The sequence below is a fragment of the Amyelois transitella genome, chromosome 22 (assembly GCF_032362555.1).
Source record: "Amyelois transitella isolate CPQ chromosome 22, ilAmyTran1.1, whole genome shotgun sequence".
NCBI lineage: Eukaryota > Metazoa > Arthropoda > Insecta > Lepidoptera > Pyralidae > Amyelois > Amyelois transitella.
In genome coordinates, this window is record NC_083525.1 from 6,260,311 (window position 1) to 6,284,616 (window position 24,306).

The window sequence follows — 24,306 nt, forward strand, 5'->3', positions numbered from 1 at the left end:
AAACAATTGAATCGTAAATGTTTTACACGAATATCGTAAATGTCGGTTAAGGGACTGTATAGATTTTTAATAAATCCGTAAAAGCGTTAGGAACTTGTGCCAAACACCTTTTTTTTATCGAAGGGGAAATCCTTTTACGGACAACCCCCCGGGTCTTCCCCCGGGAGAGTGTGGGACTCCTGGCACCTAGTATACCAGCCTACCCACTAAAACCCCTCCGTTCGCCCTTCTTGCCATTTTGAGGGCATCATAACAACATTACGGTATTCACACTATGAATACACTATGTTTCAGTTGATAACAAAGCCTCTTTGCCTAGTTAAGTAGTTTGTAATCGTACTTATTACTTATAGCTACAACCATAACAAAAAGGTGTCGTGGATTATTTGAACACCCGGCTGCCTGTCCAATTTTTAAAGAATCCATGTGGCTTATTTTTAATGCTATTCTCTTTTAGCAGACTCTACGCCATTAATAATAAGATGATAAAGTACTAATAAAGTAATTCTTTTCTCCAAAAACTGTATTGCTAAAATCTTTTATGTCCTATTGAGAAGTAATAAACCATGGAATTTGGACATTGAACTGAATAAGATTACTGAGGCGGTATCTATACTTCTTAAAAGCTTATAAATGAAAGATTTTTTATAATCACATGTATTAGGTATTAATTTATTCTTTGTCACCACAATATACAGGATAAAAAAGTACAATAAATACTTATTTAAAGCTAAAGGTTTATTTGTAACTAGGTACTATATGCAGATATATCTATGTTTAAATTGTTACTAGGCGGTAACTTAATTTCTTTTTATGAGGTTCTTTGTGTTCGCTAATACATTTCTTCATAAATGACATTATTATTTTTTATTTTCAATGCAACCAAGAAGTATCTAATTCAACCACAAACCTTCCTTCCCCATTTCTTTTTAAACCATTTGTCTCTTTTTGAAAATAACCGGGTAACCGTTGAGGGAGACCACTGATATGCAGATGGCTACCTTCAGGTCCTGGTAGGTCTGGGGAGAGGACACTTCAAATTCCCGGAGCACCCGAGTGCATATGGTTTTTATTAGCTTGGTCCCGAAGTATCGACCTGAAAAAGAACAGAGTTTTAAATAAAATCTAGACTTTTCCCGCCGTTAAGCTCACGCATATTAGTTATCTAGCATAATTAACTTAAAAATAAAAATGCATAAAAAGTTTTATCACAGATTACATCGCGTAACTAATCTTTGTTTTTGCAAAAGACTTCATATCTAGGCTATAATCCTGCTGAGTATAAAAGCTCTAGGCTACTACATTGAGATTAATGTGGAATCGGTCGAGAAGGAGGATCTATTCACATCCATACTAAATGATATACAAAAGTCTGTCTGTCCGTAACGCTTAAATTTTTTTGCAAAAAATCTTTACTATAGCGGGAAAATCGGGGACTTAGTTTGACGCCGGCGATGTTTGGCAGTATACTTGTAATTCATTCGCTACCAACTTACCTAAACAGTCCATCGGACCCAAACTGAATGGTAAATAGCAGTTAGGGTGACGTAGCTTAGTGTTCTCCGGGTTGAACCTCTCGGGGTCAAAGTCCTCAGGGTTCTCCCAGTAGCGGGGGTCCCGGTGGAGGTGGTAGATCGGGACAACCAGCGAACAACCGCCTGGTAACACGCCGGATTCTGGAAGTATACAGGAACAGCTATTTATTTATTTAAACTTTATTGCACAAAAAACAAAAATGTACAAAAGGCGGACTTAATGCCGTTTGGCATTCTCTACCAGTCAACCAGCTGACCAAACAGAAAAAACTTTAAGTTGGTGGTGCGATAAAGTGCACATGCATACTAACAAAATACATACATTACAATATAAAAATTGCGTAAATACATACAAGATACATAATATACACTATAAATATATATACATACATAAGCTATAATACTAATGGAAACATAACTTTTCAACTAAACATTAAAATTTAAGCTAAACCCTTATTCTGTGTTAATTTACCCCGTCATACAATAGGTTCCCATTAGAGACATAATATGTATGTATTAAGTATTCCTGAAAAAAAACTTTGTTTAAAAATATTCGAACAGGCTTTATCCGAGTGTAATTGTCTACATTACACGTAGGTACATTTTTTTTAAACTTCACCTAGTTTACTACTTATAAGTCAAAAACCTACTTATGACGGTATCTTGTGCCACAGTCCTCTGCAAGAGGGCTCCAATAGGGAACAGCCTGATGGTTTCCTTAAAGACCATCTCCAAGTACGGCATATTCTTCAAATCTTCGCCTGTCACTGGTCGGTCGGCGTCTCCTATAACTTGCTTTATTTCCTTGTATAATTTCTCCTGAAATTTTAAAAGTTTAAATGAAGTGTAATTACTCAAAGGGCGTAGGCTACGCGAGGGTTGAAAGGTTTTTTCAGATTCCATTGGCCTGCGTCTGAACCACAAGTTCACGGGCGTGATTTATGTGAAGAAAATGCGTTACTTTTAATTGGTCTTTGCCTAGGTTATTTTATCTTAATCCATCATCTTTAGTCTTCTTCAACCATTCTGGTGTGGACTACACCAGAATGGATGAAAACTTCCTTCAATCTTGGATCAATTTATATTAAAATATGGCATTTTTTTTATGAATAGTGGATGCGTCAGGACAACAACGACAGGTAGTGTTCTCTCACTCCCCTCTTGAAACCTTTATTAAGTTTGTATTCCATACATACATACATATGGTCATGTCCATATCCCTTGTGGGGTAGACAGAGCCAACAGTCTGGAAAAGACTGAATGGCCACGTTCAGCGATTTTTATTCCATAACACGGGTTTTAAACTTATACATAAAAATAAACTTCAGTTGTGAACATTACCTGACAATCGGGATGATACGCCATCATCAAAATAACGTAAGAAGCTATTTTCGCAGACGCCTCTTGACTCTGAAAAAAAATTATGAATAATTTCAATTTACTTTTACAAAAACTTGTAGTTTTAGGCAATGTCTTCTGTATGTAAATTGAAGATATTTAAATATGTAGTTGAATAATTTAGTACATTACCAATTCTACCTACTGTATAGTTAATCCAGACAGATTTACTCCCGCAATTAAATACCTATCTTCCAATGTATTTTTATATAGTGCGCATTTTAGTCACTAAAATCTAATTTAATCTCTAAAAGTAACTTACTGAAGTAAAAATTGTAAAGGTCTCCTTAAATAGTTCATAGTCGTTCAGCTCCTGCGATAGAATAAATCTATCGATAACACTTAAAGTCGTGTTTATCGACTCGTCCTCCTCACTATTCATCAGCTGTTCAGTGTGACCTGCAGTTTTCAGTTTCTCTCTGCGATGTTTTACGATGACTTTTGAGAATTCCGTCAGCATGTGTATGAAGTCCTGCAATTCCTTATTGTTCCCGGACAACCAAAAGACTGGATCGATTTGGAAGTACCATTTCGTCATCCTTCCGTAAACTATGTCGTACATTCTGGAAAACAAAGATTTTTTTTATCGGCACTCGAGATGTGATAGTCAGCCAAATGAAATTCATTTTTGGTAGTATTTCAAAGATACGTTACGTATATGTTTTTTTTCTTTACTTAGACTTCTTACTCTTAGAGTTACTTAATTCCGGCTACATCCTCCCATCTTTGAAGAAGAGCCCAGAGTGCGTTTTTGACTATGGTCCAGGAATGGGTAATTCAGGTTGTTACATGAAACGACACCCGTCTGACCTTCGCCACGTTTCTCAATAAAAAGACCTTACCCATATTGGATCATGGTAAAAGTTGTATGTACATATTCCTTTAGCCTCATTTTTTTGACGGCCTCTGTGGCGCAGCGGTAGTACGCTTGTCTGTGACACCCGATACCCTCGGTTCGGATCCCGGCCAGGGCATGATGACAAAAGAACTTTTTCTGATTGGCCTGGGTCTTGGATGTTTATTTATATAAGTATTTATTATATAAAAAATATAGTATCGTTGAGTTAGTATCTCGTAACACAAGTCTCGAACTTACTTCGAGGCTAACTCAATCTGTGTAATTTGTCCCGTATATATATATTTATTTATATTCATTTTAAAACATCCAAAGTACCGAGAACCACACGGCACGATAACTACTAGTGTGTGGGAAAAGGAATGTATTAGGTATGTATATATTACCTGGGCGACTTATCTATAATGCTTTGTAAATATGGTAAACACATCGTCTGCTCCTTTGTTAATCCCATAAGCGTTTCTGAAAGACAACAAAAAAAGTTGGACAAGGTAAATACACAAAGTACCAAAATAAAAATTAAGTATCTAACACTTTATTATTTTTTTACGGGTTAAGCCAAGATCAACTGTTTTGGCGCCAAATTACGAGGAGGGTCGAACCGAAATAGAGAACAGGCACGGAAAAAGAAATTTACGGGTACTGAGTACAAAGTAATTAAAAAAAAAACTAAAACGACTAAACCTTTCGACAAAAGGTAGGTAGTGCCCTCAGATAATTGAATACATATACCTACAGTTAGTTTAAATCTAATAGTAAAATTTCCGAAATGCTCGCGGAAACAGAAATTTGCAGGATTTATCGTTTTAGCCTCTGGCCCTACTCAAGATATAAGTCAAAGATAAATTGTAGATAGAGGTCAGTGACTTACGGCAGACAGAGTAACTGGTACACTGTACAATATAAGGGTAGACGTCGAAGGTCCGTCCTGGACAGGAACGGAACTTCTTCATCAGGATGTCCACCTCCTTGTTGAATGTAATCTCGTAACCTTCTATAGCTCGCTTGCCGTAATTAGGGGTCGCTATCTTGCGGTGTTTCCGCCATGTTGGACCTTTAAAAAATACATACATACATAAATAAAATTACGCCTCTTTCCCGGAGGGGTAGGCAGAGACTACCTCTTTCCACTTGCCACGATATCTGCATACTACCTTCGCTTCATCCACATTCATAACTCTCTTCATGCAAGCTCAGCGATTTCGGGTACTTTTGACCTTTAAAAAATGTGGATAGGAAATGGAAATACCTATATTATAAGATGATATGTGGCAGTCCAAGCATAAAGGTACCACTTGGGTGGTATTGAGTTAAGGCCATATTTGGATAGTTAAATAGTTGGTTGATCATATGTAATAAAAAAAAAATTAATCATAATAACATTTAGCGGAATAAAAAATTTTCAAAGTTCACACTTACAAAAATCAAATTGTTGGGAAACAGGCATTGAAAGTTTAAGCTGTATTATCTAAAGATCTAGTTGTCAGTTACATAGATTATTATTTATTATTATAGAGCAATATGTTTAGTATAAAATCAATTAGTTAATGTTATGGAAACATTTTCGAATAAAAAAATAGAAGCTTAAAACTAACTTTATAATAAGTTTAGTAAAAGGGCCCAGTTGAATACAATAAAATTTTAAATTGTAATAGCTAGAGATCAAGATGTCAGTTACATAGATTCTTATTTATAATAATAGAGAAATATATTAAGTATAAAATCGACTAGTTTTTATTATGGCAACACTATCGAATAAAAAAATAAAAACTTAAAACTAATTGGTAGTTAGTTATGTTAAGTTTAGGAAATGGGTCGAGTTGACCGAAATTAGGTTATATTTCGCGTACATTCTAACACAATTTTATTAAGAATAAACTACTCGTAGGACATTATACAAAAACAGATTAAATTTACGTCAAAAGAATAAAAATTAATGAATTAAAAGTCATTAATACGACACATTACAAAAAAAAAGAATTAACCTATTACAGGTTTCAAAAGTCAGAATTAAATCTCAAATATTTTCTGACCTGCGCTTTGGACAAAAATATGACCCGTTTCTTACTTGATTCCTATGACCGACTTCCTTGCAGTATGAACAAGTTGGCGTTTTTCTAACACTCTTAGCAATTTTATTGGATGATGTATTAGAAGTAGAAGTAGTTGTTCCTTCTACTACACTACATTGACTAGGAGTGGATATGTCGTCTAAGACTATTGGTTTGGGACACAAAATATCTTTAGATTCTTCTTCGACAAATTCACGTATTTTGTTATACAAATACCATTGCCTTTCTATAGTCATACCTGACGGGAATATTTCTGTTGGAAGTTGGTCATATACTTTATTTGGATTTAAAACTTTTGCCACGACCGATGGTAGCATTTCAGAAATATTTTTGTAGCAAAGCATGTGCCCTTTGTTATTTGCGTTAGATTCAAAATGGGAAAATGTTAATAGCTGGCTTATGGTAGAAGCATCTGATTGAAAAAATTTTGCCCAGTCATACATTTTTATAAAAGTATCACCTTTCTCATTACCTGTGAGAACAGCTGTAATTGCGTTAGTTTTTGGACAAGCCTGAACTGCGGCTACAACCAAATCCATTATTTTATTAGATTCTCTATTTCTAAAACTTTTTTTAAAAAGTCCAAAGTACATGTCTGGGGCGAACTTGGTATGCCCTACGGGAAGGAATGACATGCGAAATGACCGATGCCTACCTGTAACAACTCGCCACGTAGCATACTGCATAACATAGTTATTTTATTTTGCCCAGCACAGTTATCAGCGTGGCACACAACATCGGTTTCACCTAATCCGAAATTTGCAAAAAAATGATGCAGCAATGAAATGATTACGTTAGCCCCTTTACCTGTATGACATGATTCAGGGATAATATATAAGACAAATTTCTTTAATGGCTCTACAGAAACACCAAATAAACTGACTTTGAACCCTGTCAAAAAATATAATGGCCCTATCTGTTGAGAGCTATGTGGTAAATGAACTTGCTGAGCAAAATCAAAAGAGTAAGAAAGATTCAGAGAATGAATCCCTTACACATCTGATTATATCACTGTAATATTTTCTTTCATTTTGTACTAGGTCTAAATGTTGCTTTGATTTAATTATGAGATTTAATTTTTCTTCTTCACTCAAAGCGTTCATTTTTCGTAATGTTGTTACATTCTTTTGACAAACTGCGCGAAGGTCAGTTTTCGGTTTCTGCACAACAACATTTTGGGCAAAATGTTTCCCAGAGGTCGTACCAAGAACTCCTACCAACAGGAATTTTATTCAGTGAAATTAGTGGATCACAATATGTTTTATAAACGTATGATTTGGTCATACTGCAAGGAAGTATTACTAGATCAGAATTATATCGGTGACCTGGTAGTCGGCCAGGTAAAACTAAACCATTATCATTGGAGTACTGTTTTATATAATTAACTGCATCAGCTCTGGTTTGTAAATTATAACAATTGTAAGGAGCTTTTCGTGACTTATGGACATTTGGCGCGACACCGTTAGTCAAAAAATCTTTTTTTATATTTTTTAACTTTTTGTTTCCAATAAAAATAATATTATATACTGTGTTCTGTCAAGTTTCTTATTTTTTGGTTTTATAATAGTAGCATTGGTTCGTGTGAGAGCATTCATAGCTCCTTTCAACAATATATTATGATGATTGACACCATCATCACATCGTGAATTTAATTCTATACAATCTAATCGACTACTTAATATTACATCTTTGTCAATTTTTTGTACACAATTATCGTTACATCCACAACCAGTCTCCAGAAATGAATCTTTATTTAAACTATCAAGTAAGAAATCGCTAGTTGTTATGGTATTATCAGCAAATAAAACATCACCTGAATCTGCAGCTTCGCCACATGACGCAAATTCGATTTCACATGTTAAAGTGGTGTCTCCAGGAGTTACATACTGATTTCTGGGGATTTCCCGTCTAATTAAATTACGAAATGTACCTATCTAAGTAAAAATCCCTACTACTCGCCTAAATAAATGCCGGGGAAATCCTCTATTATAAAATATCGCTGTTGACAGTAGATGTCTTTGTGGTTGGTTAAACATCGACATTAGTTGTTATTTAACTCATTATCATTATAGAATTCAATTTCAATCATTCAATTTAAAGAGTGTTGATAACTGGTCCCTTTTCACTAAACATATAATTGCAATTTTCTCACGTTGTGTTCGTTATTTACAGACGATTATTATACGAAAATGTAGCCTATTGCATGTTGCATTAAAATCCATTAAAATCGCATAATGCCAATTTTCCACCTTTTTTCACAAAATCTCAAATATCTCGGAAACTAGAAAGTGCTCAGTGGGCCCTTTTCGCTTGGACGGCCACATATTAATAAACAACCATGTAACTATTTGTTTACCTAATAAAGATAAATAAATAAATAATATTTTTTATAAGAAATACCACAAATAAAATGAGCTTCAAACTATGATATAATATTTTGTTTTTGAGATCAAAAATCTGATAAAAAAAAATACAATACGAAATATTTGTGTTGAAAAAGAGTTGTAATTCTGTAAGTAATTGTTAAAATAATAGATAGGTACTAAATACGTTAAGAATTATTTAAAAGTAAGAAAGGGTTTTCATCCTACGGAAGCGGAATAAAAAAATTAAAATATAATAATATATAAGTACCTGATCCACTTAGAATCCCTCCCCCGAGCACCTCATACATATACTTATACTGAGGACCTTTTATACTGATTTTTGAGTTGGTGAGTAAGGCCTGAAATAAAATAATAATAGCATATGAAACCTTCAGCTACAAATAAATCAGGGAATAAGCACTGATATGAAAGTGTAAAACTTGAAAAAAGCTTATAAAATTTTGTTTATCCATATACCACGAAAAAGATATCAACGCGTCAAATAAACAAAAATAAATAATTAAAGATCGACTTATGCATAAAAAATGATTAAATATTTCCAAACAAGGCTTACTATTTCATAAGATACCTATAAAATCTCTATAGTCTCCCATCTTTGCGTGTTCCCAGGTGGAACCGTCTGGGGGCCGTTGTAAAAGGCTATTTAAATCTATTATACATAGAAAATTTTAAATATCACCCTTTTTAAATATGGCCGTAACAATATACGTAAACGTAACAAAATAACAATAAAAAACCGATGTGAGAAAATGTCAGATGGTTACAGTAAAGTGTTAATTGGCAATTCGCACTAACCTTGAGGTCATCGGGGTCAGTCAGGATCACACACAGGTCAGGTCCCAGCCAAAACCTGAGGAAGTCTCCGTACAGTCTTATGAGATCCTTAATTATCACCACTTGCGCTGAAACGAAACTTAAATATATAAATAAGAAACATTAGATGAACAAATTTAGGATTTAGGAATTGAGGAATACTACTTATATCAGAAACTAATGACAACAAATTTGAGAAAATAATGATAATATCATTCCAACATTAGCTTTTTTGTTAAATATTTTTGGTAAGTGTGCAGAAAACAATAAAAAAAAATATATTTTTATTTTGCAGGCATCAAGTAGAGAGACTTGTAGAACAGAAGATGCCAGTGAGAAGATCAACTGTTTTACTCACAGTTTACCTCAGAATCTTCGGTAAACGATTACCGACAGCAGGTCCTTTGCCGAAGGTTCTGAGGTACCCTGTGCGTATGCTTGCTCCGTTGTCTATCAAGAATCATGAAGACGTATTATTCAAGATTTTTCTTATTGAGACGACGTATCCTCCTGCTTGCGCATTGAGGGATTTCTTTGAAGAACATTTATAACATCACGCCTGTTTCCCATTGGGATAGGCAGTGACTATGAATTTCCACTTGCTACTCTTTACACACACTCAATACTCTATTCATACATTCTTGACCATTACGGGTAGTTACTACTAACATCTCCCTTTTAAGACGTTCACAATTGGTTCTTTCGTAACTCTCTATGACCGAAAACAACAATTTTATTGGTTGAAAGATTTGACTTACGGCACTTTTTTTTTGACTATGGTGATCGTAGTCATACGTTTCCTTTAACCAAATTAACGTGGCAAATTTTTACTTTCTTCGAACTTTCTACGTCTTTGCTTTGCGTTGTTTAGTCAGTCAGTCAGGTTATAATTTTATGTAGTAGTGTTATATATAAATTACACTGGTAGGTCTACGATATAGTCGCATAGGTACTTTGTGATACGGGTTTGTGGATCATGCCTATTTTTTTAATCTTCATATTTTTTTTTCTTTTATGTAGATTATGTATATGGGTGGTTATTAAATACCTGTACCCACTGATCAAACGATTCGTTTCATTTTCCTGATTCCTAACGTTTAATCGTTCGTAATTGATGTAATGTGCAGCTACGGTCACTTACAACTGACCTGCATGTTGTATCCTTACACCTCCTCATAATTATTAGACTGTGATAAAGGTAAACTTGTTATACATATTGATTATATGTCTACGGCCTATGTATAAAGAATCAAACACACCAAACCGACAATGCAGACTTTTACGAGTTATGTACCTACATTAGTTTAATTGTTAACCGATGACCGCTGAGGCCAGTGACTGCATAATTGATAAAACAAATTATCTTTTTATGGATAACCATGTGCTAATAAAGGTGCCTATTGAATTTGAAACGAAATTTGAGTGACAGGAACAAAATGTTTTATAGGCGTCATACAGACTTATCTTAAGAGGACAAATAAAAGCAGGATAATGATTATATTACATTGTTTTTGGTACAGAAGGCAGGTCAATATCATTCATACTTACATACATAAAATCACGCCTCTTTCCCGGAGGGGTAGGCAGAGACTACATCTTACCACTTGCCACGACCTCTGCATACTTCCCTCTCTTCATCCAGTTCGCAGGTCAGTTACTTCCAACAAATTTAATTTTTTTTAATGTCTTATTATGTACTACAAAAAATTTGTTATGTGCAATAAAATATTTATAGAAAAAAAACTTACTTTCACCATCGCACATGAACATGACGGCGTTCCCCAACCAGGGCAGGGTCGGGGGGCCAGGAATCTTCTTCGCCATGGCCAGCAGTTTGCGGTTCTTGTACCGCCACCGTAGCCAGAACGACGCCACCGATCCTAGGAAGGCCAGTACTAGCCAGATCATTCTGAAAAGGATCATCATTAGATATTATAAAGTCCCCCTATTTTTTTTTGTCGGCCTCAGTGGTGTAGTGGCAGTACGCACGCTCGTCTGTGACACCGTAGGTCCCGGGTTCGAATCGATGGGCATGATGAGAAATGGAACTTTCTTTGATTGACCTGGATCTTGGATGTTTATCTATATAGGTAATATTTATTACAAAACATAGTATCGCTGAGTTAGTATCTCGTAACAGATGTCTGGAACTTACTTCGAGGCTAACTGAATCTGTGTATACGTCCCGTATATATTTATTTATTTCTGTCTGTATATGTATCTGCTAATAACGGAAAGTTATGGACGGTTTTTGTTCCTGTTTGAAATGTAGGAAAGCGGGGTTTATTGAGAAAGGTTTATAATAATAATTCTTTTCCCACGTGCCCCGTGCTGGACCACAGTGTCATCTTTGCGGTTTAAGCGAGGTATTAGTTTTAAACAGCATATACTTAATTATCCGTAATTGTCTCCATTATAGCATTATCTATTTACATACCTACCGACTATGTACAATTATTACACATAATTACTTCGTAATAGCAATTAATAACGCACCTTTGCCTTTGGTCATTCTTTGGTTACTTGGAATTGTAACTGATAAAGTATAAATACAATAACAATTTTATTTTTTCAGTTTTAAATATTACAGAAATTTATTTAGCAACACTTGCTACAATACAATTAACAGTTAGGGGTGTAATAAATAAAATAACTTTTAATAAAAAAATATCTTTAAAGTCGGGAACCATTCACACACACACACACACACACACACACACAATCTCATTCCATAAAGTAATTATGAGTTTATTCTAATTCATGCTCAATGTTTCATTCTTCCCACAAAATTAATAACTAGGTTATACCCAAAAACTAGCAAAATATTATGAACTTCCAATAAAAATACACTCATTCGTAAAAAAGACCAAAAAACTAGTTTTTGTTTATTTACCCGCTTGAGTGGCAATCAAAATCAAGAACCCCACGTAACTAACTGGAGAGTCAAAACTATACTAATGTTGTCACTTTATTTTGAACTTCAAAGACTTCATACAATTGCAACATAATACTCTGTATGTAAATAAACTGCTCAGATTCTACTAGACCATATGATAAACAAAAAAAGTTATACGAGCATTACGTTGTTAGATTATAAATGTTCTTAAATTTATTGTTACATACGTGACTGTGGTAACAATTTCTTAACCTCCATTCATAAGGACACAAGACATGTTAATTTGGTTGGTAAGACACAGGGATTCCCAGATTTTGGGGTTCGTATTAGACTGTAGTTGATTTATATACCTAACTAGTAATCAGTTTTGTATTCGACGACGTTTCGAATTTATATGAGGTTATCGTTATTCTAAACCAATTGCTTCCGGATATTTTAAGACACATTTATTTATTTATTTATTAAAAAAAACTCAGCCTTTAAATAAGCATTCTCTATGTTTATAAACATAACAATTCAAACTGAGAAATTAAGTTTTCATTATCGCATTATATATAATTTTAATTTTAAACTAAGTAAGCTACCTTTAATACAGTTTTAAATATAAATAAAAGCAATTAAAAAATAAATAGAGTTCATGTACACGGAAAAATCCCACAAATTAATGGATATAAAGTAAGATTGATGGTTGTGTTATGGGATACTAACTCCACAATAAATTTATATGTCTGCTTATGCACGATATTTAATTAAAAAAACACAATAGCCAAATTTACAAAACTTGTGCATTTTGGGAAATAACTTTCTCGAGGATAAAATCTCCAAAGTCCTATTCACATTGGAAGCCTTAGAAATTGTCCTTAATCTAAAAACAAAATCAATGAATGTGTCATTGATTTACGTTTTTTTTTGTTACAGGCGTGTAATACAATTTCAAAATAGTTTAAAACTTCATAAAAGTTCAGATAATAAATAAAAGTTTTATTTTTTTGTAAAAATAAAACTTTTATTTGAAATTCTTACCTTTAAAATGAAACGGGTAGAGCACAACAATTCGCCAACAGATCTCACTATCAACTACGTAAGGAAAATAAGTTGACACATTCTTATGTTAAGGAATGAATAAAAATGTAGCAACATTAAATTACAGCTTTTATGAGAGTGATTCAGTATTCAGATTATAACGCGGTGTGCATACTGTGGAATAAAGTGTTTTAAATTGCCCCTTACATATGTACATACATACATACACACATAAAATCAGGCGTCCCAGAAGAAAGCAGAGACGGTTATCTATCTATAAGCATAAAATTTTGTGTCATAATTTTACATGGCATACCTTTGTTTAGCCTAATAAATTGTTACGCATAATATTATTTGGCATAACTTTTTAGGCATATTTCTTTAAGCGTACCTACTATTAGCATAAACTATATTTATTCCTATTGAAATAGTATGCCAAAACCAATTATGGCAAAAAACTATTATGACAAAAGTAGTACTATGCGTAACGCGTTAAGCTAAACTAAAATAGGACAAAAAAAATTATTCGAATGAAAGGGATCCCGGCAGAGACCACATCTTTGCACTTGCCCGATCTCTGCATACTTACTTCTTACGCTTCATTCACTGGTTTCGGGTAGGTACTCTTGACCTGACCTAGTCAGGACGTCCTTAATTTGGTCAAGGTCCTCGTAGGTATGAAAAAAGATACCTTGAAGGTAGATGGAACTTAACCCAGCTTGGATCATGGTTTGGTTATATACACATCAAGCTGACTGAAAGTGCAGGTTTCTTCATGGTATTTTTCTTTTGCCGTAAGAGAATCCGTTGATGATGTAACTAATATATGTATAAAATTAAAAAAAGTATCAGTGGTTGCGGTAAGAGGGATAGGAAAGTTTGTAATTCAAATCTCTGTGTACCTTGAACTGGGACGCTTTTCAAAGTCGCATGTTTCAACCACTCGACCACCGATGCTCCTTAGATTAAAAGGTTAACTGCTGGTAACGTTGTGACAAAGATCTGTTTTTTGTTGTTAATAATTTGTAAAGTACGTTAATAACCAAATAAAAAATACTTTCATTTTTACAAACATTTCAAAACAAATTTCGCAAGTTTAATAAATCGTAAAACAAGATGAAATCCCAAAGTAATTGCAGCTATTTCATGTGAAATTTCTTATTTATCGTACTTAATGGAACTCACGACAAATTATGTGACAGTGTACAGGTGTTGCATTTTATACGATGTCCATTTAAAGACAGGCCGTATATCTTTTGTAGATGTTTAAATCTTAAAAATATTATGATCAGATGAATTTGCGAAAGTTTTAAAAGAGGAGCCTGCGCAAAAATAATACGATTAGATGTAGGTTAATCTTAATTTTGATTCACCTTTAGTCCATGTCGTATTTTCTGATGTATCTCAACATTCTTATGAATTCATGCTTTCCCATAGAGAATTGTAGTCAAAGTGTATCTATCTCAAGGAGTTTCTTCACAAACTTTGAAAAGGCATTATGTCTTACGGGGTATCGCTTTCAATAAAGTATCTTACGGGGTTCCCAGAGCCATCAGTTTCGAAGATTGAAAGGCCAGGTTCAATTGAGACATTTGTGCCATGTGGTTACCGGCACTTTAAAATAAAACCATATCTTTCACATGGATGTCATTAAAGGCGACTAAGAAGCTTATAAACTTGTGATTTCTCGTGAAGGTAATGGGCTAGCAACCTGACACTGTTTAAATCTAAATTTCATCATAAAGCCATACAGCTGAATGTGCACTATAGAAATTTATGTGAATATATGCATATGTATTAATGTATTGTTTTAATTCATGCCTTGGTTGGTGGTGAGATGATAAGTGACAGTACAAATTGGAGGAGTTCTCACCTCTCTGGAAAGAAGCCCGGGGTTTGTATATGTCCACGATCTTGTAGTAATGGCAATGCATTAATTCGTCTTTGTAGTAAGTATTTGAAACACTAGTCTTTTCATTAAAATAATACAAATAAAACTGATTTGTATGTTTCTTTTGATGTAATGGCTTCTACTTTAAAAGGAGATTTAATAAATCAAATACACAGTACTGTATTGACAATTTAATTAACAATAGAATTAGCATTTGAAATTACTTGACTCCAATGATACAATCAAAAAAATTAACAAACTTTAACAGCGGCAATACTCGTTTTAATACCTACTTACATGAAAATAGCCTATAATTTATCACAAAATTTCAGTAATAAGTTCTTAGTATAATATAAAATGTATCTGTAAACTTGATACAAATGACCTAATACATTGCATTTAAACAACCTTCCAGTGTTATTGAAAAGGACATAAAAAATATAGGTAGGTACATTTGACATTGGTTATGAAAAAATAACAATTTAATACAATAAAACTTAATTTAGGGCTTACTCAATGTACACTCATCTTAATATGCCAGTTAATATCTACAAGCTCCTATGCACGCCATTGCTAAGTCTCCTAGAGCGGGTCTTCATGCGGTAGCCCTTCGCAGGCTTCACAGATATAGCCACATGGAGTTCCAGATCGTCCAGGCTTCCAGAACCTTCCAGCTTCACCTGCCTCAGAATGCGGACCACGAGGATTTTGATCAGAGCTGTGGCGTACACCCGACCTGAAATAATTGTCAGAAGTTTGGATATATATATGTACATATATCTTAGGTAGTGTCTCGATTTAAATAGATCATATATACCTAGTCAGTATTTGTGTAAAAGAAAAGAGTAACTGTCATAAAATTTCCACTGGTGTGAAGTCCTGGGCGATACTAAATTTCCTCTGGTGTATTTTGAACCAAAGTCTAGTCTGATAAGGGAGCCACTTTAATATGATTTACCCAATTCTGGTCTTTCTAAGAGGTGGACCTTCTTTCGATAAAGATCAAGACGCAACGCCTAAAACCAGGAGGATAATTATGGTGCAAGGCATTTAAGTTAGTTTTCTGACGCTGTTAGAAAAAGAAAAATTAACAGCAAAGAAATGGCCCCTGGCTAAAGAAAACTTACCCAAACAGTCCATAGCACCCAAGCTAAACGGCACAAAGGCATTTGGGTCCCTTCTCTTGATGTTTTCTGGTAGGAACCGCTCTGGCTTCACCTTCAGTGGTTCGTCCCAATACTGAGGGTCCCGGTGGATCTCATGGATGGGGATAACCAGGGATGTTCCCGCTGGTAACGTTATTTTCCCTGGAAAGATACCAGAAGAGAATAAAAACCTAGTCACCCTAATTAAATTTGATTATGAATATCACTCCGTCCGCGTAAAATGAAAAGTTTTATTTACTTCCTGTTCCAGTGAGAATTTCAGAATAATTTTTCTAAGAGCATCCCTACTCTACCAGAGGAACATACCTACCAAATTTTAGCTTCCGAAGCCGAGAAGATTCGTCATTTTTCTAAATTTTCAATCTGCATGTAAACTAAGTATGTATTTTACGTAATGTGTTTTAACCTTATGTTTTGGTCTAAAAACGACTAGTAGAGGAAGCCATTTTTATACATTTTTATGTGCAGCAAAGTTAAAAAAAATTTACAGGTATAGATCACACACCGTCATTCACTGCAATTTCCTCCTCCACTGTCCTCTGTGTCATGGCTGCGATGGAGAAGAACCTCAGGGTCTCTTTGAACACCATGTCTAGGTATTGCAGCTCCTTCACCTGCTTCTCGGTAACCGGCTCGTCGTCAGGTCCTAACAGTTCTACTATTTCGTTGTAGACTTTATCCTGAAAAAGACGATAATATAAAAAATTCTGAGATGGTTTTAGTAAGAGGTGACACTCTGATATTTTATCCCAGCTTTGATATTTCCAAAGCCAGCAAATAAGAAAGAGAGCTCTAGACTTTAGGTAACAAGTAGAATTCCTGCCTATCTATTCCTGTATATCTTCATGTAGGAAGCGCAGTGAAAAACCAGTGTAACTGGTTTAAAGAATAAATAATAAGTTTAAATTACCTGCCATTCAGGGAGGTGAGCCAAAAATAGTAAAACTCCGCTCGCTATTTTGGCAGACGCTTCTTGACTCTGAAAAATAAAAAAACAACAACATTTACTTAAATGTGATGTAACCTTCTTAGTATGCCTCGCTTCGAGATTTAATATTCCACCGTAAAACACATCTTGTGAGTATTTCATAGTGCGTCTTGTTATAATATCGATCTTAAAACACAAATATCGAACCAACTTTAGGGCTAGCATAATATAAATTGCTTATTTTCCTCGTATACTTACATTTATTTGTCTTATTATTTCCTACTTAAAACAAACGCCGAACCCAATAAACACTCATAAAACCCAATAAATTAAAAGTAAGTACTTACAGTAGTAAACAATGTGAAGGTCTCCCATTTAATCTCCTGATCCGTCAACTCTCCACTGAGGATGTACCTATCTACAATACCCATGACATCTTCATCTACATCCTCGACTTTCAGAGCCCTGCGTCTTTTCTCCAGGATATCTGACGTAAATCCGTCTAACATCTTTATAATATCCATTTCTCTTTTCCGCGTGCCTGTCAACCAGTTTATAAGTGGTATTTGCAACCACCAACGAGTCATCTTTTTGAAGAGCACGTCGTAGATTCTGGAAGGATTATAAAAGTATTATATGTAGCTGAATTGTGCCGTGTGGTTCCCGGCACCAAAACAAAAAGAATAGGACTAAGGGATAGGCTTATAAAATTGCGATCCTTTTTTTAGGCGATGGGCTAGCAACCTGTCGCTATTTGGATCTCAATTTCATCATCAAGCCGAGCAGCTGAACGTGGTCATTCAGTCTTTTCGGGACTGTTGACTCTGTCTACCCCGTATGGGATATAGACGTGACTATTTGTATGTATGTATGCAGCTGAAATGTTAAGGCCATGCCACCAGGGGAACTGTATATTGCGTTAAACTACTAAGCGCAAAAAGATTTTTTTCTAAATATTTACCAAAGATTCGTAATAACGGAATCATTCCTAAAGACATGCATGTGACTTACCCTTGAGTATCACGAACAACATCATCCATCAGAAAAACGTTTTGTGAATCTTCTTTCGATAATCCCATCAATGTCTCTGGTGAAAAATTATATTTATGTAGCTTTTAACTTAAATAAATACTTTGTATTATTAGCTAATTATACACTTATTATTTTTAGCTTTTCCACTTCTGAATCGGGAACCTAATTCCTAGGTTTCCATAAACTATTTTTTTACTAATGTCATCATCCTCTGGACGGTAGTAGTTTGCGTAAAGTCCTCACTTCTGTGGAGAGGAGCCCAGAGTGCGCCTTTGACAATGATCCTGCTTTAGGTGAGTCAGGTTTTTACACGAAGCGACTTCCATCTGACCTCAGCAACCAGCAACATTGCCAGGGGAACTTTTCCCATATTTGATTATAAGTATATTTGTAAGTATTTATGTATGGTATAGAAAATATATCTACAAGTTTCATTAAGAGGTGATAAAACTTTCAAAGATCAGAAGCAGTCGACGAACAAGTTTTTAATCTAAATCTGAGTTATGTGCATACAATTAAGTAACACTTACGACAGACACATTGCGTTGTACATTTCACCATATCGAAATACAAGTCAAACGTGACACTTGGATCTTTGCTCAGTAAAACCTGTAAATCAATAGAAAATGTATCTATAGTCTTCCTATGATTAATAAGAAAAATCTTTGACTAAAGTACCTATCACCCTATAAAGATCTTTTGAATTCATTATGAATCTCAATTGCACTATTAAGAAATCTACCTGGTCGTGGCCTTTAAGTTTTTTCGAGGCTGTTGGTACTGTCTACCCCGCAAGGGAAAATGACGTGATTAAATATATATGTGTGTATGCATTTATAATGAAGAAGGATAAAATCATCGTTTCACTGACATATCATCACTCAGCCCATACCGCTCAGTCTAGGGAGTTGAAATTACATGTAGGTTTCTCATGTGGTTCAAAAGTGCACTAAAATACCGCGGGAATGTATATAAGCGAATTTTTTCAATTACATTTTGGACCAAACCTTGACTAAGTCTGTCGCTTCCCGGTTGAAAACCGCCGTGAAATGTTGGACTGCTTTTTTGTTGTATGACGGATTCGCAATCTTCCTGTGATTTCGCCAGGTGGCACCTGCCATATAAACTAGTATTACACAAATATATAACACAGGAGGGGTAGGCAGAGACTACATCTTTCCTCATGCCACGATCCTTGCATTCTTCTCTCTCTTCATCAACATTCGTAAATCTATGGTCACTCTTTGTCCGAAACTACCTACTGACCTTTTGCCAAGTCGTCCAATGAACTAGTAATAAATACTAAGTATTACTTATACAAACTAGCATTTGCTTTTGCTCTGCTCCCCTGGGAATTTCCAGATATTAGCACCTTTTGAAGGTTTGTTTATTTCTGTGCCAAATATCATTAACATTTATCCATTTTGTATTTTTTTTTATTATTAATGACTTCATTGTACTTCATACCTCCTGTTAGGATCCCTTCACCAATGAAAGGCTTCATAAAGTTGTAAAGGGGACCTTTGTGGTTCACTTTATTACTTGTGAGCAGCAACTGAAAACCAGAAACAAGAAAAATATGAAATAACTTTTTCTGTCAATTGTCAGGATCTTTGGCCAGCACTGTATTGGAGTCGGAGACTTGAATACATAAAATCACGCCTGTTTCCCATAAGGGTAGGCAGAGACTATATGAATTTGCACTTGCTGCGATCTCTACAGATTTTACACTCATTACCTACTCTTTTCATAAGGGACGTGTGTTTAATCACTTATTTTCATGGTATCAAGATACGATTTTATGACTTTCTAACTGTTCCCCGCGACTGCGTCCGCCATAAAATGAAATATGTTTAAAGCTAACCCCCTGTATTGGCCCTTTAGAGGGGTTGGGGGAGAAATCTTTGTCAGTTTTTATGTTCAAGCAAAACGCATTTGAGAAAACCTCATTCAATTAGACGAAAAGTTTTCGCGTGATGCAAGTACAAACATACAAACAGACTGAAATTCTAAAAACACATTTCCGCTTTTGTTGATTTTACAGAAATCGATATTTGTTTCAATTTTATAATAAGTATGGTTTATATTGATGGATGTGGATAAAAAGAGCCTTATTACGACGTATACTTTTTGTGTGTAACTCATTTTCGCAATCATATCCGTACAACTTTTATTATTTTATCTTATAAGTATGATACTTTTAACTAAGTCATAAATAGTTTTTATCTTAAGGCGATTAGTTTTACACCGTTTTCAATTCTGCATTAAATCACTCGTAATACTTACTCTGACATCAGCAGGATTCTTCACCACGATATTGAGATCTGGCCCCAGCCATACCCTTGTGTACTGCCCGTACAAGTCCAAAAGAGCAGCGATCTTCTTCAGTTGTTCTAGAAACAAGACAGATTAAGTGCCGTGTGGTTCTCGGCACCAATAGCAAAAACAAAGGGACCATTCAATCTGTTTTCCATGGATGTCGGAAAAAGTGACTAATGGATAGGCTTGGGATTCTTCTCTTAGCTGATGGGCTAGCAACCTGTCACTATTTAAATCTCAATTCCATCATTAATTCAAACAGCTAAACGTGGCCTATCGGGGTTTTCAAGACTATTTTCAAGGCTCTGTCTACCCCGCAAGGGTCCGCATTAGTCCCACTTACATCTTCATCTCACTGGAGAAGGTCCCGGGGGACGGCTATGACTTCTATCTTGGAATGGGTAAGTCAAGTTTTTACACGAAGTGACTCCCATTTTGTTTTTACAACCTATGCAGGGGAAATATGTTGTACAAATATCCCTAAGAATGTTCAATATACATACTTTACCAAAAACAAAATATAGTTTTGTGTACATAAAAAAATAAATAAAAAGAAGAAAAAAATACAATTTATGTTTGATAAAAACCAGAAGGCTAGATAAAAAAAAAACAAAAACAATACTTAGGCCAAAAAAAAAATTTAACTGAAAAAAGTAAACTCATTTCGAATCATGGTTACACACACATCCTGAATATACGTCCCCCATCGTCTTTAAAAACATAACTCATGAATCATTTGTAAATGGCCGCGTTAGGATTTGAACCTGTGCCTATGTATTATTCTTTTTCCTTGAGGCAGATGAAGTAAATACAGCCATAAAATACCAAAATCACGTTTGCATTTGCGTGATAAAAATACATAATCATTGTTGACTTTTTTTTAAATAATGTACCGCTTTACTTTTTAAGGCAAAATTTACAAAACTTTATAGCAACACCTTTGACACTTGTTTATTTTATTATGTTCATACCAAAGTAACTAGGTATTTATTTTTAATTTACTGCATTTTTATTTTTGTGTTAAGTTTTGCTTTATTGTGTAGTGTACCTACTCATATAGTTATAACAGGTTTTAATACACTTCTGGGATATAAAAGGTGTAAATTACTTAATGTTTCTTACAAAACTTACTACGAGTACCTATAGCAATTTTAAAGGATGCTTTTGATAGTTAACCATTTTAAGGGTTTCCTCATGGATGATCTTACGGTGAGTGATAACATAAGCCTGCACATTGAAGTAACTGGATATGTAACCATGTTCAAATATTGGTGAGGTTCCCCTTCAAAGGTTGCAGAGGATAGACTGGACTCGCGTCGTGTTAAAACCTGCCTAACCAAATCTAAGGTCGTGGTAAAACATCAGGCTTTTACACGAAGCGACTCCTGTCTAACCTCCACAACCTTTGCATGGGAATCTAAACCATATCGGATCATTAGTAACAGCATAAGTATGTGACGTGGCCCTTTGAAACGAAACTATGTACTTATATGCAACGGTTTCTTACAAAATAATCTCTAACCCTTGACCGACATTTTCGATCTACCTTTTAATAACTTAGTTAATTTTCATCTTACACAATTTATCTTATTCTTCGCTCTCAGCCGTTTGGAAAGAATCATCACTTTTAACCGTTAAAAGTTCATTTTTAAAAATTCAAGTCATGTAAGCATGAGGAAAGCTCGAAGGATAATAATGTGTGCGCAAAGAATGTGAATGAAATATACTATGAATGAGTTAAGTATTTAACGAGCAGGTATATTCCGTAAAATGAGCGATTACTTTACACTGTAACGCATAAACGACGGTAAAGACGATTATAGTCAGTTACGATCCAGAATTACCATAATAAGAACCAAACTGAGAATGTAAAGAAACGTTGGAGTTGTAAGAGCTATTAGACGCACGTACGTTGATCAAAACAGAGAAGTTCTGACAACAGGTCAAGTCAAGAGTACTCGATACCTACGAACTTGTATGAAACGGCTTATAAAGCGAAATAAATATGGAGGGATCATGGCAAGTGGAAATATATAGTCTCTACCTACTCCTCCAGGAAAGAGGCGTGATTAATGGGTGGATGTATGTATGTTTATATGTAGGTTAACCAAATTACTTATATGTCTGTCAAATATCTGTCAATTTATTGAACAAACATGAGTAAAAGAGTAAACATGACCATGGTAGAATCACCAATATCAAAGAAGAGTACCTACAAGCAATAACATTCGCACAAACTAAACTTCGGAAGTGATTTTATTGTCATCATAAATCGGCCATAATTAAATATAATTATAAATAATTAAAAATGCATAATAAATAAATCATATAAATAAGTTTTGCATAAAGTAACGTCGTTGCTACATCGCGATATACAGAATAAACATGCGGAACTGTTTCTACGTCTAAACAGAATTCCATGGGACATGCCCCGGTTAAATAACTAGCGAATCATTATGTCTGAGTGCCACAACTACCAACTACCTGATATAGATAATAGTTGTATTTATCTATAACCAAGCTAATCATCTTAGGTCGGCGACTTAGGAAGTCTATGTGACATGACACATAAGATGTTTAGGTAGGTATACTGATTATGTGATACCGGGTAACCTAAATTACCATACTCAAACCTCGAACAAATTATTTTTCACCATCGTGGACCATATTACAGAAACCGTAATCCTATTTTTTATAAAAAGAAAATCATCTTTACCTTATAATATAACCACTTATGACTATATCATTTCAGCAATTTAGTGAAATATAACTTTATAATTGAGTCAACAATGTAGATTCCTGATATTTATGGCTATTATTTTGGAAAAATTAGCTTAGAAACCTTAATGTTTTTTAAAATCGGCCCACCGACCAAGAAGATTGTCCTCTGCGTTGCTCCGTTTATAGATTTACTAGCTGTTACCCGCGACTTCGTCCGCCTTAAATCGCAATAAATTTTAACTTATTCTGTAATTTCAATGTCTAAGCTATATTCCACTCAGTACTGAAAGAGTAACAGACACATTCTTACGACATTTGTAATTATTGTGTTACCTTACCTTCAGGCCGTGTCATGAAAATCAGAGCATTGCCGATTATAGGGAAAGCTGGAGGTCCTGGCACCAACTTGGCCAATTCCAGCATTCGCCTGTGGGTCCATCGCCAGTACAGCCAGTAGATGAACACCGGCAAACTTACTGCTACTGCTGTTATCGCTGGCAGGATTTCTTCAGACATCATTTTTTCTGAAAAATAAATTATGTATTAAAAATGGAAATGTACGTTAAAATTATTTACCTACTTTCAAGAATGTGGTAGCTCACCCAACGATAAAAATATAAATTTCAATTTGATGACAATAAGGTTCAAAATTAAACAACCAAACCATGATAAATCTTTTCTGAAGTATCAAAGCTTTACGCCGATTTGTCTTAATTTTTACCGCTTTATTGTTACAAAGTTATAATATGTAACAAAGTTAACGTGCAAGCATAATCTGCGGATTTTATATTAAAAATAAAACATTATTCAACAGTCCACCTTTGTGGTTTGAAGAAGATAAACCACCCTTAAATATATCTCTACTTAAATAAAATGATAGGTTTAAAAAGTTAATAAAAATACCTAAACCGTGTTTATTTATTAATTGTGTCTTATAAATATATCCTACGTTTACCCGAAGTACTTTTGGCAGCAACTTTTTATTTTTATTCAACGTCCATATAAGGTAATTCGTATATTCGTTTACACACACTTGAACACACACGATTCGTTCACCACTGGATACTCGGAGCAACTCACTGCGTGTGGAACCTCATGGTTCAACATTCCACCATTCCGTTGCATATGGTTATGTAAGATTTTTCTGGACCGAAGATAAAATCGTTTATTACGCAGGTTTATGTTATGTCCACCGAAAAAAATAATTGTCGCATTTAATTTTGTAAGTACCTACTATATAGAAACAAGGTTTCATCAGGTAGGTTCATC

At 34.7% G+C, this 24,306-nt stretch overlaps 2 protein-coding genes across 3 annotated transcripts; both read right to left on the reverse strand.

Annotated features, from left to right (window-relative positions):
• Positions 1–665: 665 nt before the first annotated feature.
• LOC106129877 (cytochrome P450 4C1) lies at positions 666–13,101 on the reverse strand. 2 transcript variants are annotated; one of them, XM_013328569.2, is made up of 11 exons: positions 12,981–13,101; positions 10,810–10,970; positions 9,044–9,150; positions 8,496–8,586; positions 4,661–4,843; positions 4,176–4,251; positions 3,196–3,496; positions 2,877–2,945; positions 2,186–2,354; positions 1,497–1,676; positions 666–1,096 (listed from the first exon to the last, which is right to left on the reverse strand). In XM_013328569.2, exons 2-11 carry the CDS (start codon positions 10,967–10,969, stop codon positions 930–932), a joined length of 1,503 nt encoding a protein of 500 aa, XP_013184023.2. In that variant the 5' UTR covers position 10,970; positions 12,981–13,101; the 3' UTR covers positions 666–929. The 2 variants fall into 2 exon arrangements, with proteins under 2 accessions (XP_013184023.2, XP_013184022.2); XM_013328568.2 differs by lacking the exon at positions 12,981–13,101 and adding an exon at positions 11,955–12,101.
• A 2,045-nt stretch (positions 13,102–15,146) lies between these two features.
• LOC106129856 (cytochrome P450 4C1) lies at positions 15,147–24,098 on the reverse strand. The gene is made up of 12 exons (XM_013328547.2): positions 23,993–24,098; positions 23,376–23,561; positions 20,284–20,390; positions 19,465–19,552; positions 19,005–19,111; positions 18,528–18,606; positions 17,977–18,052; positions 17,313–17,577; positions 16,948–17,016; positions 16,543–16,717; positions 15,999–16,178; positions 15,147–15,607 (listed from the first exon to the last, which is right to left on the reverse strand). Exons 2-12 carry the CDS (start codon positions 23,554–23,556, stop codon positions 15,420–15,422), a joined length of 1,515 nt encoding a protein of 504 aa, XP_013184001.2. The 5' UTR covers positions 23,557–23,561; positions 23,993–24,098; the 3' UTR covers positions 15,147–15,419.
• Between the last annotated feature and the right edge of the window lie 208 nt (positions 24,099–24,306).